The sequence below is a fragment of the Zootoca vivipara genome, chromosome 13 (assembly GCF_965207765.1).
Source record: "Zootoca vivipara chromosome 13, rZooViv2.hap1.1, whole genome shotgun sequence".
Lineage (NCBI taxonomy): Eukaryota > Metazoa > Chordata > Lepidosauria > Squamata > Lacertidae > Zootoca > Zootoca vivipara.
The window spans coordinates 36,570,440-36,585,066 of NC_142596.1; the positions used below are offsets into that span (position 1 = coordinate 36,570,440).

General features: G+C 41.2%; 1 protein-coding gene across 3 annotated transcripts in view; it reads left to right on the forward strand.

Annotated features, from left to right (window-relative positions):
- Positions 1–14,627, forward strand: part of LOC118092933 (ankyrin repeat and fibronectin type-III domain-containing protein 1) — a 366,474-nt gene that overhangs the window by 78,839 nt on the left and 273,008 nt on the right. For all 3 annotated transcript variants that reach the window (XM_035131606.3, XM_035131610.3, XM_088657341.1), the window contains one exon: positions 1,386–1,615. In XM_035131606.3, coding sequence (XP_034987497.1) covers positions 1,386–1,615 — 230 coding nt within the window. The remainder of the gene's footprint in view (positions 1–1,385; positions 1,616–14,627) is intronic.

Genomic DNA, 14,627 nt, shown 5'->3' on the forward strand with positions numbered 1-14,627 from the left:
CCTTTTCAGGAGACTCCTTAAATCATTAAGAAACATGGTTCTAAACATTTTCCAGTTAAAAACTACCTTCCACTTTAATATATTACACACGCACACAGACACATCTCCCCTTCATTTTCAGTTTCTTTTTTCTCTGTGTGTCAGAGTTGTTGCTTGCCCCATGTGTCTCAACAGACAGTGCAGTGTACCTCCGAGGGCAAAGTCAAACCACTGGAAAATCACAGTGCTTGCTGTGGCTGCAGAGACTTATAGCTTGGAACTGCTGCCTCCCGTGTTGTTTTTGCTGTTAGCAGCATCAAAGTAACCTCTCTGGGGCGTAAGCCTGAGCAGTGTGTATGAAGGTCCTAGACTGCTCAGACAACAAGACCACCCTCTTGGTCTTGCTGATGTGGTCCAAATGAAAGCAGAGCAATACATTTGGCACCAGCTTGACTACAGGAGTTGCAGGAAGGAGGAGCACAAGGCGCCATCCAACTGTCTTAGGCCAGCGGCACCCCTCTGATGGCAGGGGAGGGCCCTCACAGTGCCTGTCTTCTCCTGGTGTGATAATTGTGCCAGTCACCAGAGAGGTTGGATCAGGGCCTCTGCTGCTTTATTTTCTGTATTTTAACAGCTGTAGGCAAAGCAGCTATCATTGGTAGCAGCTGTGGGAAACTTCTCTGCCTGAGACCCTAGAGCAGGCATCCCCAAACTTCGGCCCTCCAGATGTTTTGGCCTACAACTCCCATTATCCCTAGCTAACAGGACCAGTGGTCAGGGAAGATGGGAATTGTAGTCCAAAACATTTGGAGGGCTGAAGTTTGGGGATGCCTGCCCTAGAGAGCTTCTGGTAGTTTAACTGCTGTAGACTAGATAGAACACCAGCTCCTTATATTTGTGCAGCGTGTACTGTGCTAAGAGGTTTCAATTTTCAATGGACCTTTTTTGAGTCTTTTCTCATAAAAATATTTATTGCCTTTTGTATGCATGATGTTCTTCTTTCTCAAACTGGTTTTTTTTTTGTCCATAGAATGTTCACTTAACTCTGCATCCTCATTTTGACCTCTTTTCATGCTAGCAAAAAGATAGGTTACTGCTTGCATCCTCTTCTTACAGCTACTGGCAAAGGTTTACATTGCCTGTGTGAGTACACACACCAATAATATTTATCTAGGCAGTACACCTAGGCAGTACACACTTAATAAAGAACGAGAAAAACATGCTGTTCATGCTGGCAATCTTCACTCCAGGAAGGAAACACAGTTGCTTAAATTAATGGAAACATGGTTTTTATACTTCAGAGGAAAATGTTGACAAGAAGTGGAAATCTTGTAGCAAAAGTGTTAATTTTGGCTCCTTATTTGATGGCTGTGGGTCCTTTTCTTTCTCTTACTCCCCTGTCCCAGGAGAAGCATGGCAGCTGGAAGATGATTGTGCTGAATCTGTGAGGGATCCTGCCCTTCAGCCAAGGCTGTGCACTGCCATGGACGAGGCACCTTTCAGATCCTTGAGAACTCGGTCCTTCTACATGAGGAAGAGCCTTTCAGTGGACAACCACTTAAGTGCCCTCAGCTATTCTATCCACCCCACAGAAACCAAGACAGAGCGGGTCAAAACTAAACTTCGAAGACAATTTGTGAGTACCAAATAGCTTATTTTATTGAAAGGCTTGCAGTCCATGCATTTTCAAAATTTGCACCACTGTTAGTTATTCTTGCAAACAGCTTGCATACTCTGCTGAAACTGATGGTGCAGTATATCAGAAACAGGCCTGTACAGAGTTTGTCCGAGGCCTGGGATGGGAGTTTTGTTAGAATAAAGTTATAAACTCCAAGCATTGCCCTCCGTGGCCCAGGATGAGTGTACCTGGCTGTCCCGTCCCCCCCCCCCCGCACTGGCCTATTCAGAAGTATTGAATCTTACTTATTGATCTGATATTCAATATCTTCATGTAGCTCCCTACCATCTACATTGTTAAAGCATATAACTTTGGTATCCGAAATATACCAAAGAGTATATTTCACGAAGAGTCGGACACGACTAAACAACAACAACATCCGAAATATGCCCTGCTTGTGTTGGGTAAATGTGTGCACATATTGTGCATATATGCACTCATCTAACTTTCCTTTCAGCATGGGAAGACTGAGTTGTGGTTTGTAACTCAAAGTTGTATCACTAATGTATCTGGTTTTATGAAGAGGTGAGTTTGAAATTGTAGCCCCACAGTCTGTGTGTTGAAGGGTAATTAATAATGGAGGTCAATAAGCTTCTTGTTTCCCAATCTGTAGCAGAATTTATGTCACATAAATTTAGGAGAACAGATGAAAAAGCCAGGCACAAGAGAGGTGCCTGTCAAAAGGACAGCAGAAGTGGGATACTTGTTTCTAGTATCTAAAAACTATAGACTCAAGGTCACCAGAAGAAAGAAAGCAATTCAAAAACAATGAAGAATTGTTGGTGGTGCACATTTTAGAATTTTGATTCCCTAACATTGTAGATTGTCTTACATAAACAAAATGTTTAAAGGATTTTCACTTACTTGAAAGGGGAAAATATTTCATATGTTTTTTTTTCAGTTTGCCAGTTTAATTCCAAAAAGCCCACTCCATGTTGCTTTCCAGGACTTCACTTCTGTAGAAGTGAGTAAGGGAAGGTTCACCTGTCTCCTTTAAAAGTAGTCCTTATTCCCTAGGATAGACAGGCTAAAAATTTAAGCGGGCTATCTCCAGCAAGTAGGGGTTGTAAAGACCAAAATAGCTTGCTCATAGCAGCAAAACTACTGATTTGCCGGGTTACTTTGGAAGAAAGCTGTAAACATTTTTTTCAAATGTATTATTTTGAGTCTAATAGGAGATAGCACTGGAGCAGAAATAACAGATGGAACACAGTGTGTAAAGTAGGATGTTATTAAAATTTAATGGGCTCATTTATCACTTTCTGAGAGACACCTGATCTGAAGAGTGATATGCCCATTTCCTTACCTCATTACCAGTTTCAGGATTGTAATGAAGGGATCAAGTTTAATGAAGGGATCCACTGACAGACAATGCTACCTTAGATAGACTTTCCATTTTGTATGCAAGTACATGAAAATAATCAGAAACAATGAGAAGAAACGAGGAGCAGTTGTTACAAACCTGTGTCTTTAGAGGGCAAGGAGAAAGGCAGTAGTGACAAAACTATATGCCTGCTTTTCCACAATGTGTTGCCGGTGTCGGTGTCTTTACCCCCATTCTATTTGATATTAGATATTGTTTTTCTGCCTGGTACATAACTCTGCTGCTGCTGCAATTTCCATTTTGCTTGGGTCTGACTACTCTTTTTTGGGTACTTTGGTGGGTCTCTAAAAGTCTTGGTTTCATTTTTCCGCAATGACAATGCTAGTCATGGATTATTCTGATATAAAATACAGGACTCTGCTGTGACAATTTGATGGATTCTGATTTAAGATCCTTGTTCTTCAAATTGCAAGTGAAAAAACCCACAGTTGAATGAAAGCAGCCATATTTGATACCATCATTTGTGGTGAGAAGCAGAAAGCAGCAAAAGGATTTCTGATGATTAGAGTGAGTCAGTTTTGCTTTGGGGTAAGAAGCCAACTGCCAGTTTCTTTTGTTGTTTTAACGTACACTAGAGGTTGGGAAGGCATTTTCATTTTGCTTAGATTTTCCGGTGGCTTTTTTCCTTTTCCCACTTAAAATATGTGATCTAGTTTGCTTCAGTGAGTTATCTGGATGTATTTGTACACCTGCAGTGCACTTGTTCTTTGTGCCTCTGGCATGCTGTGGTTTAGTCAGTGTAGATTAGTTGATGGGAAATTGTGGTGTGGTGAAGGTGGATAAATGCTTCACTTTTGCAAGCAAAACCTTTGATCACATGGTCTCATAGTACTTTATTGTCCTGTGGTTCTAAGATGTTATATCTCTGGCTTTGTAGATAGCCCAGAGTTTTAGGAAATGAAAAGATGAGGCTAAACGTGAAAAGGCTAAACCTGAGATCATTTAAGCCTTTTTCAGCTTTCAAAGCACCTTACCAAAAAATAAATTGAAAGCATAGTCTGTAGTGACAGCAATAATGGCTTAGTAATATTGCCACAGGAGCAAACAAAAGGATACAGCTCAGGTGTGCAGATGGTAAACTGCATAGGCATGCTTTGGTACCTGGGATACAGGCACATTTCTCTTTACAGTTTCTATGATTTGTTCAACTCCCCACCATCTTGGCTTACAACAAATAGAAAGAGCTCCTGAGTGTGTTACTAGGAAAACTGGCAGAGAGATCCCTTTAGGAATTTCAATTCTAAGCTTCCAGAAAGCAGTACAGATACTGATCTCCCTCTTCCCACTTTCCTGCTTATTTCCTTCTGGAGAAAGGAAGGTTTTCCTCCTTCCACTGTCTCTCAGGCTTACAGAGATATTTGTTAATACTGATAGTGATGTACGGTGCACCATCCTTCTGACAGTGGCACCCTGTAATCTTGATTGGTAAGTAGATAGATGGTTCTTCCGTATTCATGATTCTATTATTATGCTTTTATTGCCATGGGATGCCTAGAGGACACATCACATTAAACTAGTAATAATAATTATTTTATTATATTTTATTTCTCTCACAATGAGAGCATCCTGACTCCAGAGATAAACTCTAGTGCCACCTAGTGACTGAACTATTTAATGACACTATCAGCATGCTTGGTCCCCCCCCCCCCGAACCCTAATGGTTAATTGGTGTCTATTTTGTAAAGCTACAAGATTCATTGCCTCACAATGCAGCAGGTTTAGGGCAATTAAAAATGAACAGTTGACATACTTAAAGCAAGGGTTGAGGAGTTGTGAAAATTAACATGCTTGCTCTCACATGAAGAAAACAAAGGCAAAGAGTTATATAACTCCATTTCTCCATGTGAGAAGAAGAGTAACAGATTTGCTGAATTATTTTTTGACTACCTTAGTTGATCACTCCCATTTACCTTTTTGTGGCTTGTACATGTCCCATGGACAGCAAGAAGATCAAACCTATCCATTCTGAAGGAAATCAGCCCTGAGTGCTCACTGGAAGGACAGATCGTGAAGCTGAGGCACCAATACTTTGGCCACCTCATGAGAAGAGAAGACTCCCTGGAAAAGACCCAGATGTTGGGAAAGATTGAGGGCACTAGGAGAAGGGGACGACAGAGGACGAGATGGTTGGACAGTGTTCTCGAAGCCACCAACATGAGTCTGACCAAACTGCGGGAGGCAGTGGAAGACAGGAGTGCCTGGCGTCCTCTGGTCCATGGGGTCACGAAGAGTCGGACACGACTAAACGACTAAACAAAAACAACATGTTAACGCTCTACTGAGATGCAAAAATGGGAAGGCCTCTGCCAGAGCCTTTCTTGCTATTGATTCACTCTTTTCAGCATGTAAGATGGTCACCAACCTAAGTGGCTTTAAAAAGAGTATTAAGCAAATTCATGGAGAAGAAGGCTATGTTCTGTCTCTACTGTTGGACACAGGACAATGCTAGTTGGTGGGTATTGCAAGTGGGGAGAACGCATTTGTATTACTTTGGCTTCCTATAGGCATCTGGTTTGCCACTGTGAGAACAGGATTCCAAACTTAATAGATGTTTGCCCTGATCTAGTAGGGCTGCTTTTGGACTTGTGGGAGAAGAACATGATGGACTGAATGCCTTCTGTCAGCAGGCTGCCAATGGAGATAATTACATGGTAATTGATGGTGGCCAAGGCATAAATCTTGGCTATTGAATTCACTCTGGAGAAAAGAGTGAATAGGGGATTAATCTCTGATGCTCTGAAAAAGTCATTTTTTACACCTGGAGACTGAGAAACTGCCAGCTCCTGGAAACCCAAGCGGGAGTGAGTGACTTATGAGAGGAGGATTTAACATCTTGCCCAAAAGCCATATAAGAGCCCTGATGGCCGGGGAGTCTGCAAAAGCATCACTTTCTTAATTACCTCTGAGACAGTTACATTTCATGACTAAGAGAGGTTTCTCTGTCTGCCACTGGAAATTACATCTAGTGTGTGAACTGTTTTCTGGCTTTAAAGGAGTAGATTATTAAAGGGCTGAAGGCAGAACAAAAAGCATGTTCTAATTGTTTGAGTCAAAAAAGTTTAAAATCAACTGCTAACAAAACTTTAAGTTTTGAACGAAACTAAAGGTTACAGAATGACTAACCTGGACAAACATAGAAGTCCCATCAGCTTGAAAATGCTACCCAGCTTAGAGTACCACAATAGTATTCTACATAAGAATTTTACCAGCCATGATTGTCTCAATTTAGAAATTTCCAAAGCACCCACTACAGCCAAGTTGCCTCCAAGGTACTTTTGCCTGGCTCACATTGTGAATCCCCAAAACACAATTTATTGAATTTCTGTTTGTTCTCTTACTTGTTGTTCAAACCCTTTATAGTATCTTATAAATAAATTTATATTGCTTTCCATAACTTCTTTGAATTCCCATTGGACAGATGCATCTACTTTTGATTTTCCATCATTGGTAAAAGAAAAAAAAAGGGGGGGTCATAAACTATGCCATATAACCTCAATGGCTTAATTAACTGTCCTCAAGATATTGGCCCCACTTTTAAGTATTAACCCAATTTACCTGAGACTTCTAAATTTTAGGAAATTAAGTTGATGGACCTATGTTTACCTGATATTTGCAAATTTTGCCTACTGGGGAAATGTGGAATGAGATCAGAATTGGTTCAGGAAATAGTATGGAGTTATGAGGTCACTCATGATGGTGTGGGCTGTTTTAAAAAGTCAAGAATGGGGAATAGTGGTGTGTATGTATGGAGGAGGAGAAGGGTGGAAGTTTCTCTATTTATCTTTTGGCTGTCTGTTTACTTTGGCTACCACTTACAGCATAAAATGCCATGTCCTGCCATACCTTAAAGATGAACAAATTTTGTTATGGCATATGCTTTTGTAGTCTAAAATCAACTTCATGCATCTGATGAAAAAAGTCAGCCCACCTCTCATATTGATCTTCATTTGGTTGCAGAGTATACTAGTGAACACAGTGTGCTATTCAAATACCACTGAAGAAAAAGCGTACAGTACTTTAGAGCACACAGATCAAACACAACCCTTTTTTTGCACCCTTGAGATTTCATCTTCCTCTCAGTTCTTGAAATCAGTCTGAGTCTTGGAGTACCTTTTAACATAAAAATACCAGAGTAGGCTAATCAATCTCTTTAAGTGTGTATAGACTTGTCAGGCAATCACCTGTTTGAGCACTTGGGTCAGGAATCTATTTATATAATCTATTTAATAATTAGTTTATTTACTTATTAATAGTTGCTCCTTAATTCTCTAGACTGCTCACAAAGCCAGGAAAGCAGGCTTATATTTGTTTACATGTTCTGGGGATAGGCCTAGGTTTCTTCAAGAGTGGTCTGATTAAAGTGAAGCAGTAAAGAGGATGTTACCACCTGCTCTGCCAAAAAGGAATTTAAAACTTCTTGGTGTTTTCTTTTCTTTCTCCCTGAGATGAACCTATGCAACTAATTAGACTTTTCCTCCAAGAAGAGCAGGTGTTGTGTGTGTGTGTGTGTGTAAACTAGCACTTCTATTATTTGTTTGTTCATTAAAATTTATATACTGCTTTGATTGCAGGAAAAAACCTCAAAGCAGATTACAAAAAAAATAACACTTGTACAGTGGTACCTCGGGTTACAGACGCTTCAGGTTACAGACTCTGCTAACCCAGAAATAGTACCTCATATTAAGAACTTTGCTTCATGATGAGAACAGAAATCGCATGGCGGCGGGAAGCCCCATTAGCTAAAGTGGTAGCTCAGGTTAAGAACAGTTTCAGGTTAAGAATGGACCTCCAGAACAAATTAAGTTCTTAACCCGAGGTACCACTGTATACCTGATTTTTCTATTATGGTGTCATATCTCTAACATGTCGACATCCTCTAACAGCCTCTAACATGTCGACATCCTCTAACATCCTCGACAGAGGACGAGATGGTTGGACAGTGTTCTCGAAGCTACCAACATGAGTCTGACCAAACTGCAGGAGGCAGTGCCTGGCATGCTCTGGTCCATGGGGTCACGAAGAGTCGGACACGACTAAACAAACAACAAACAAACATCTGTAACATTGGGTATCTTTTCCCAATTTCTTTCCAAACATTTCTGTTTTATTTTTGTGTGAATATAGCTGTCTCTCTAGTCTCTGGGATTCATTTGGCTTTGACTGTTGCTTCTGTGAGGAATGTCTGAGAGTGTAAGATAGTAACAAATAAGTTTAATAAGAGTTAGACAAAATATACTGCCAAAGCTTCCCACACAGTGTGCTATTGATATTAGACATGGGAACAAATTATTTCAAGCTACTTTTAAGGGAAATTGTGACTGCAGATAGTAGTCATAAACTCTAATGTATGCCCCCATAGACTTATAACACTATAGTGAGCTGCATATTAATGCCATTCTTTCTACAGTTAAAATAAAATGGAAATATTTTATTAAACTAACACAAGCAAGGATATACATACAGCTTAGCAACATTAGACTCTTGATAAATTTGAGCTACCCACACGCTCTTATTAGGAATTTCAAAATCCTTGATTTTATTTTAACTTCCTAGGCACCTTCTTTTGCATAAATATGTATTGTTTTTACTAAGGTATACTAATCGAATCACAGAATAATTTGGGAGCTTCTAATGATTCTGATGCTTTTGATGCTTTTGAATTATGGTGCTGGAGGAGACTCTTGAGAGTCCCATGGACTGCAAGAAGATCAAACCTGTCCATTCTTAAGGAAATCGGCCCTGAGTGCTCACTGGAAGGACAGATCCTGAAGCTGAGGCTCCAATACTTTGGCCACCTCATGAGAAGAGAAGACTCCCTGGAAAAGACCCTGATGCTGGGAAAGATGGAGGGCACTAGGAGAAGGGGACGACAGAGGACGAGATGGTTGGACAGTGTTCTCGAAGCCACCAACATGAGTCTGACCATACTGTGGGAGGCAGTGGAAGACAGGAGTGCCTGGCATGCTCCGGTCCATGGGGTCACGAAGAGTCGGACACCACTAAACGACTAAACAAAAACAACAATGATTCTGAGCTTTTTAAATTATTATTTTATTTAAAGAGAACATCTCTTCTGTCTCATCAAACATAGTCTCGCTCTCGCAGCTTAAGGATTTACACCAAACGTTTCTTAGACTACAGTACCCACCTACTGAACTGGAAAAAACCCAAAACCAGACCACCAGGGCCAGACTAGCCCCCAGGAATAGTTACAACATGCACCTCATGATGTGGCCTATAGCCCAGAAAAGCTCATGCCATAATGTTGGCCTTTAAGATACTACAAAACTCTTTTTTGTTGTTATAAAAGATCAATACTACTATCCTTCTGGAAGTTACCTTCAGTGAAAACATCTTCACGTGTGGAAATGCAGGTTGAAAGTGTTTCAGTTTGACCCTGATGTGAGGTAGAGACTAGTATAGACAGTGTCTGTAGTTGACTAGATTGAAATGAATTTCATCCAAGTGGGTTTGAAAATGTAGGAAGTAGCATTGACAATTATATTTGAACTGTTAAGACATTTATCAAGATTAACAGAAAGAGGAACAAAAGACATTCAGCTGTGGTTTCTCACTATGTGCAAAGCACCCAACAGGTTACAGTGATTCTATGTATTGCCATGGTGGATAATTCTGCATTATTTTTCTAAGCTTCCAGCAATAGCACTGGCTTGTGTGACAGTCCTTTTTCAGAATGTGTGCTTTTGTCATTGTCAACTCCACAGTCCTTTAGGCTGATAAAGCTTCAATGCCTTTGAAATATCCAGGTTTAACTGGCTTATAGGATAAACAACAGCTGGATACCAGTGATCAAACTGAGATCGGACTATTTTTAGCAGCATCTTTGTCTAGTCTCCCAGGTGTAATATAGAATGTTCCTGGTTCTAATGCAAAAGGGATTTGAAGGAGGCAGAGTTGGAGTTTCAAGTTTTTCCATGAGTGTTTTAAATGAACTATAATTTCTGAAAGTTGCTTACTGACACCACAGCAACCAGTTTTCTCAGAGGCTGTGCCTTGGAATGATTTATGTGGCCCTAGTAGAGCATCCCCAACTTGCTTAGGAGCAGTGCCATTGTAAATCTCTGTGCCACGTTATCATGGGACAAAAAGAATTGTGACAAAGGGCCTTAAATAGAGTAGAACCCTTTATTCAGCTTCAAATTGTATTTAGATTACAGTACTAATATTGTAAGTTAGGTGCAATCTGTAACTTTAAATGCTGTATATGATACTGTATGGAATGTTAATGAGTCCTGTGGAGATGTCATGGAGGTGATGGTCAGATCCTGAGGAGAAATGGGAAGAGCTCAGGGAATTGGAGCTGGATGACACTGTGGAGGGTCCTAGTGGGATTGGGGAGGTGAAATTGGGATTTCCAAGAAGTGTCTGAGCCCAGAGTCCAGGGAATGAGAACTAGATCCAGGGGACAGGCCATATGGGTTGGCAGAAGAATGTTCTGCCCCTTTGATATTAGACATCCCTGGTTACATACCTCCTGCTGTAGTGTCACCCCTGGCACTGCCTTCTGTTAGTGAAGTGTAAATCAGATGCTGAGCTAGGGCAAAAACTGCCTCCATTTGCCAGCACACACACCTCACAGAACCAACCTGCTTGAAGGAATGCCTGTTTACTCACCCATCCCAAGACTCTCGCTGCTTGCCATTCTATGAGCTGTGCCTATCCTGCTCTTCAAAAGGAATGTGCGGGGGCTTGGGCATAGCCAGGATTTTTGTTAGGGAGGGCACGCCTTTTGTTAGGGGGGGGGAGAACCTCAGTTAGCTATATATTTTTATTGATTTGGGCAGCAGCTGCCCTTCCCTGCCCCCCGGCTATGCCCATGTCATTTGTTGGATCAATATATTTATTTGCACTTGGCCAGTTGTCTATACCTCTTAGGTACCTGCTGCACCTTGTAACTTGTGCCTTGCCTATGTACTGACCTGATTTATTCACTAAAGCCTTTGTCAGAATTACAGTTGCTGGCTGTGAAGACAGGACAGTTTATATGATTTCTTTTCTATTTTATAATTCATTCATGTTGTATATGTTACTCAATTTAAGTCACTTGGAGACCTGTTTGATGACAAACGAAAAACAAGCAAGCAAACAAACAAACAGAAATATTTTTGGTGTGACTTGGAGAACTAAAGAATGTAGAAACCTTTGTTTCAACAGTTCTTAGAAATCAAATTTTAATTAATGTGTTTTGTGCTGCACTCCTAATTATTTGTTCTAGGGAGTAATTCCCACTCATGTGGGCATATGAACTTAACATAGTGTGTAAGGAGGGCAATGTACATGCCAAAAATAAACCAGAATTCCCATGTAAAATCCTTTTTCATCATGCTTACCATGAATCGGTGGTCAGCAATTAACATAGAGTAGAAGTGTATTTTAACAAGACTAAAGTACAGAAGATAGCAGTCTATTCTGGGCTATCCAGTAGTAATTTATATGTGTAGGAAAGCAAAGGAGTTAAGTGAGAACTACATTAGAGACTGTCTCCCTGTTCTTCTCCCATCTCTCCCAGGCCATCTTGCTCTGTGATAAGGGTCCTGATGAGGTATCTTTAAATGCAATTGTATTAATGTGTTTTCATAGAATCATAGAGTTGGAAGAGACCACAAGGGCCATCCAGTCCAACCCCCTGCCGAGCAGGAAACACCATCAAAGCATTCTTGACATATGCCTGTCAAGCCTCTGCTTAAAGACCTCCAAAGAAGGAGACTCCACCACACTCCTTGGTAGCAAATTCCACTGCCGAACAGCTCTTACTGTCAGGAAGTTCTTCCTAATGTTTAGCTGGAATCTTCTTTCTTGTAGTTTGAATCCATTACTCTGTGTCCGCTTCTCGGGAGCAGCAGAAAACAACCTTTCCCCCTCCTCTATATGACATCCTTTGATATATTTGAACATGGCTATCATATCAACCCTTAACCTTCTCTTCTCCAGGCTAAACATACCCAGTTCCCTAAGCCGTTCCTCATAAGGCATCGTTTCCAGGCCTTTGACCATTTTGGTTGCCCTCTTCTGGACACGTTCCAGCTTGTCAGTATCCTCCTTGAACTGTGGTGCCCAGAACTGGACACAGTACTCCAGGTGAGGTCTGACCAGAGCAGAATACAGTGGTACTATTACTTCCCTTGATCTAGATGCTATACTCCTATTGATGCAGCCCAGAATTGCATTGGTTTTTTTAGCTGATCTTACTTGTAAGCCACATTGGACAGATCTTACTTGTTTTGATCTTACTTGTAAGCCACATTGGACAGATCTGTTTCCTTTAAAGTTGGAATGTAAATAGTAAACAATTGAATAGCCTATAGTTTTGGAACTCACTCCTTTTTGTAGCCTTACCAAAATTCAAACCGCAATATTTCCTTGAAATAGTATAATGGACTTTTTTTTGCACATTACAATAAACCATGATTTATGGCTTACCATTAATGAACAGTATTACTGTGACATAACTTTAATTAAAACCTAAACCCAGATACACTGCTATCACTAGTGAGGGGGAAAGAGGAAATGAATATAAGGGGGGGGTAGCCGTTTTGTTGCTCACAGTTCATTGTTTTGTTTAAGAGCCTCAGAAAGACTTCCTTGCTTGAGTGGTACAGCAAAGGAAGACACAGTCTTTATAGAAGGATAACATTTAAGGCAGTGGTTTTCAACCAGTGTGCCCTGACATCCTAGGGTGCCTTGAATAATGGCCGGGGTGCCATGGGCAATACTGGCCTCCTCTTCTTTCCTTCCACCCCTCCTCTGATATTCTCTCACATCTCTGCCTCCCAGAGACTTGTACAGCTGTTGGTTACAGCAGCCCTGGCAACAAGCTCTCCAGGTGAATGGTGCCTCTGGGGCAGGCTGTGGGGTGCTACTCAGGCCCCTGTGGGCAGTGGGAGGAGGCACCTCTCTTTGTGGTGGTGGTGGGGAGCTCAAGAGACCAGGGGCAGCAGCTGCAGTTGCCCAGAGAACTCCCAAGGAGAGGGGAAAAGAGAGGAGGCTGAGGGAACACTCCACAAGGAATGGTCTTTGAAAAAGGGTGAGAAGCTGCCAGTTCTGCAGGCAAGGAGTGACATAACTTGGCTCCTGAGCCCCACAGGGGTGCCACACAAGTAATGTAGTTGGTCAAGGGAGCCGTGGACCCAAAAAGATTGAAAACCTCTGATTTAAGGTATTGTTTAAACAGTACAGGAATGTGAGGGGTGGGGAAGAGACAGAATGTGCTTCTTGTCACAAGTGATTTCATACCCCATACATGTCTGTGTCCCTTGTGCACATCTGCTCTATGTAGAACATAAAATAAAAGTAGAATTAAAAATGGTATCTGAAGATGGAATCCCATTTTCCAACTATCAATATTGCTGGGAAAATGTGGTTTATTTCAGCAACACAAATGCTTCCTTTGGGGAAGAAGTTGAGTTCCCTAGCAACAAAAATGTACTGTATGCATATATTGTGCAAAACATGCCAGACATCTGGAATAGCACCCTTTTAAGAGTCTGATTGATAACTTGACTGCTGCTATTAATTAAAGTAGGAAAAGTGAAAGCTATCATAACTAAAAAATTATCCAGTTGTCAAATGAATTGATGATTTAAGATATAAATTTAGTCATTTAGGTCTGACTGTGAGACAAGCTGTGGTTTGCAACTATACTAAGTCAGAGAAGCAACACCATAATCATAATGGAACAAGAATGCTGTTTGACAACATATATTTTTAGTATTTTTTAAAAATAATTTTTACTGGATTATATCCTAGTGTGTATAGTTGTACTAAAAGTATTTACTAAAATTGATGGTTTCTTGATTATTCTGAAGTAGTAAGAAACAGGTAGGGCAGTGCAGTGAGTCTGTTGCATTGGTGGCCAGCTTTCACGAGCACATCATCAGAGTATGTATGTATATTTGTTTGTGTAGTCAAAGCCACTATAAAACAAACATCAGGATATGTACTTATGATTTTATGGCCTCCCTGCAGAGATGGGGATTGGGGGGGGGGGGGAGATGACCACTCAAGACAGAGAATGTAGCAACTCAAACATACATTCCCCCACTGCCTAAGGCAACAAAACTGACCCCATTAATCATAGTGGCTGTGGCAGTATTTACTCTTTTCTCAGTAAAAAGTTGCAGTGGAACTTGGAGCAGAGCAAGCATACAGGACAATGTGACCAGCCTCTGATCCATCCAGTAAGGTGAAAGAGTGAGTGTTTGGCTAGCAATAGCAATGGTTGGATTGGAATGTCTGGCATTCACCAGTTGAGGGCTTAACTGCAAGAGGTGGTTTATGACTGCAAACATTCCCCTTTTCTACACAGCTCACCCTTAAACATGCATCTCCTATATGTGGGACCTGTATATTGTGCATTGACGTGTAGTGGAGTAAAAGTTCCTGGTGTGTGTGTGTAATCCTAAGGCACAGTATCTGTAAGAATTCTGTGAAGACAAGGGTTGGCAATCCCCCACCCCCCAACTTACCAGGAGTGGCCTTTGCAGATTGGCGTGGTGGTGACTTGGGCCTCCTGTACAGCGGGAAAGCACTTTGAGGCTGCAGGGGAAGACAAGACTGTAAGATCCT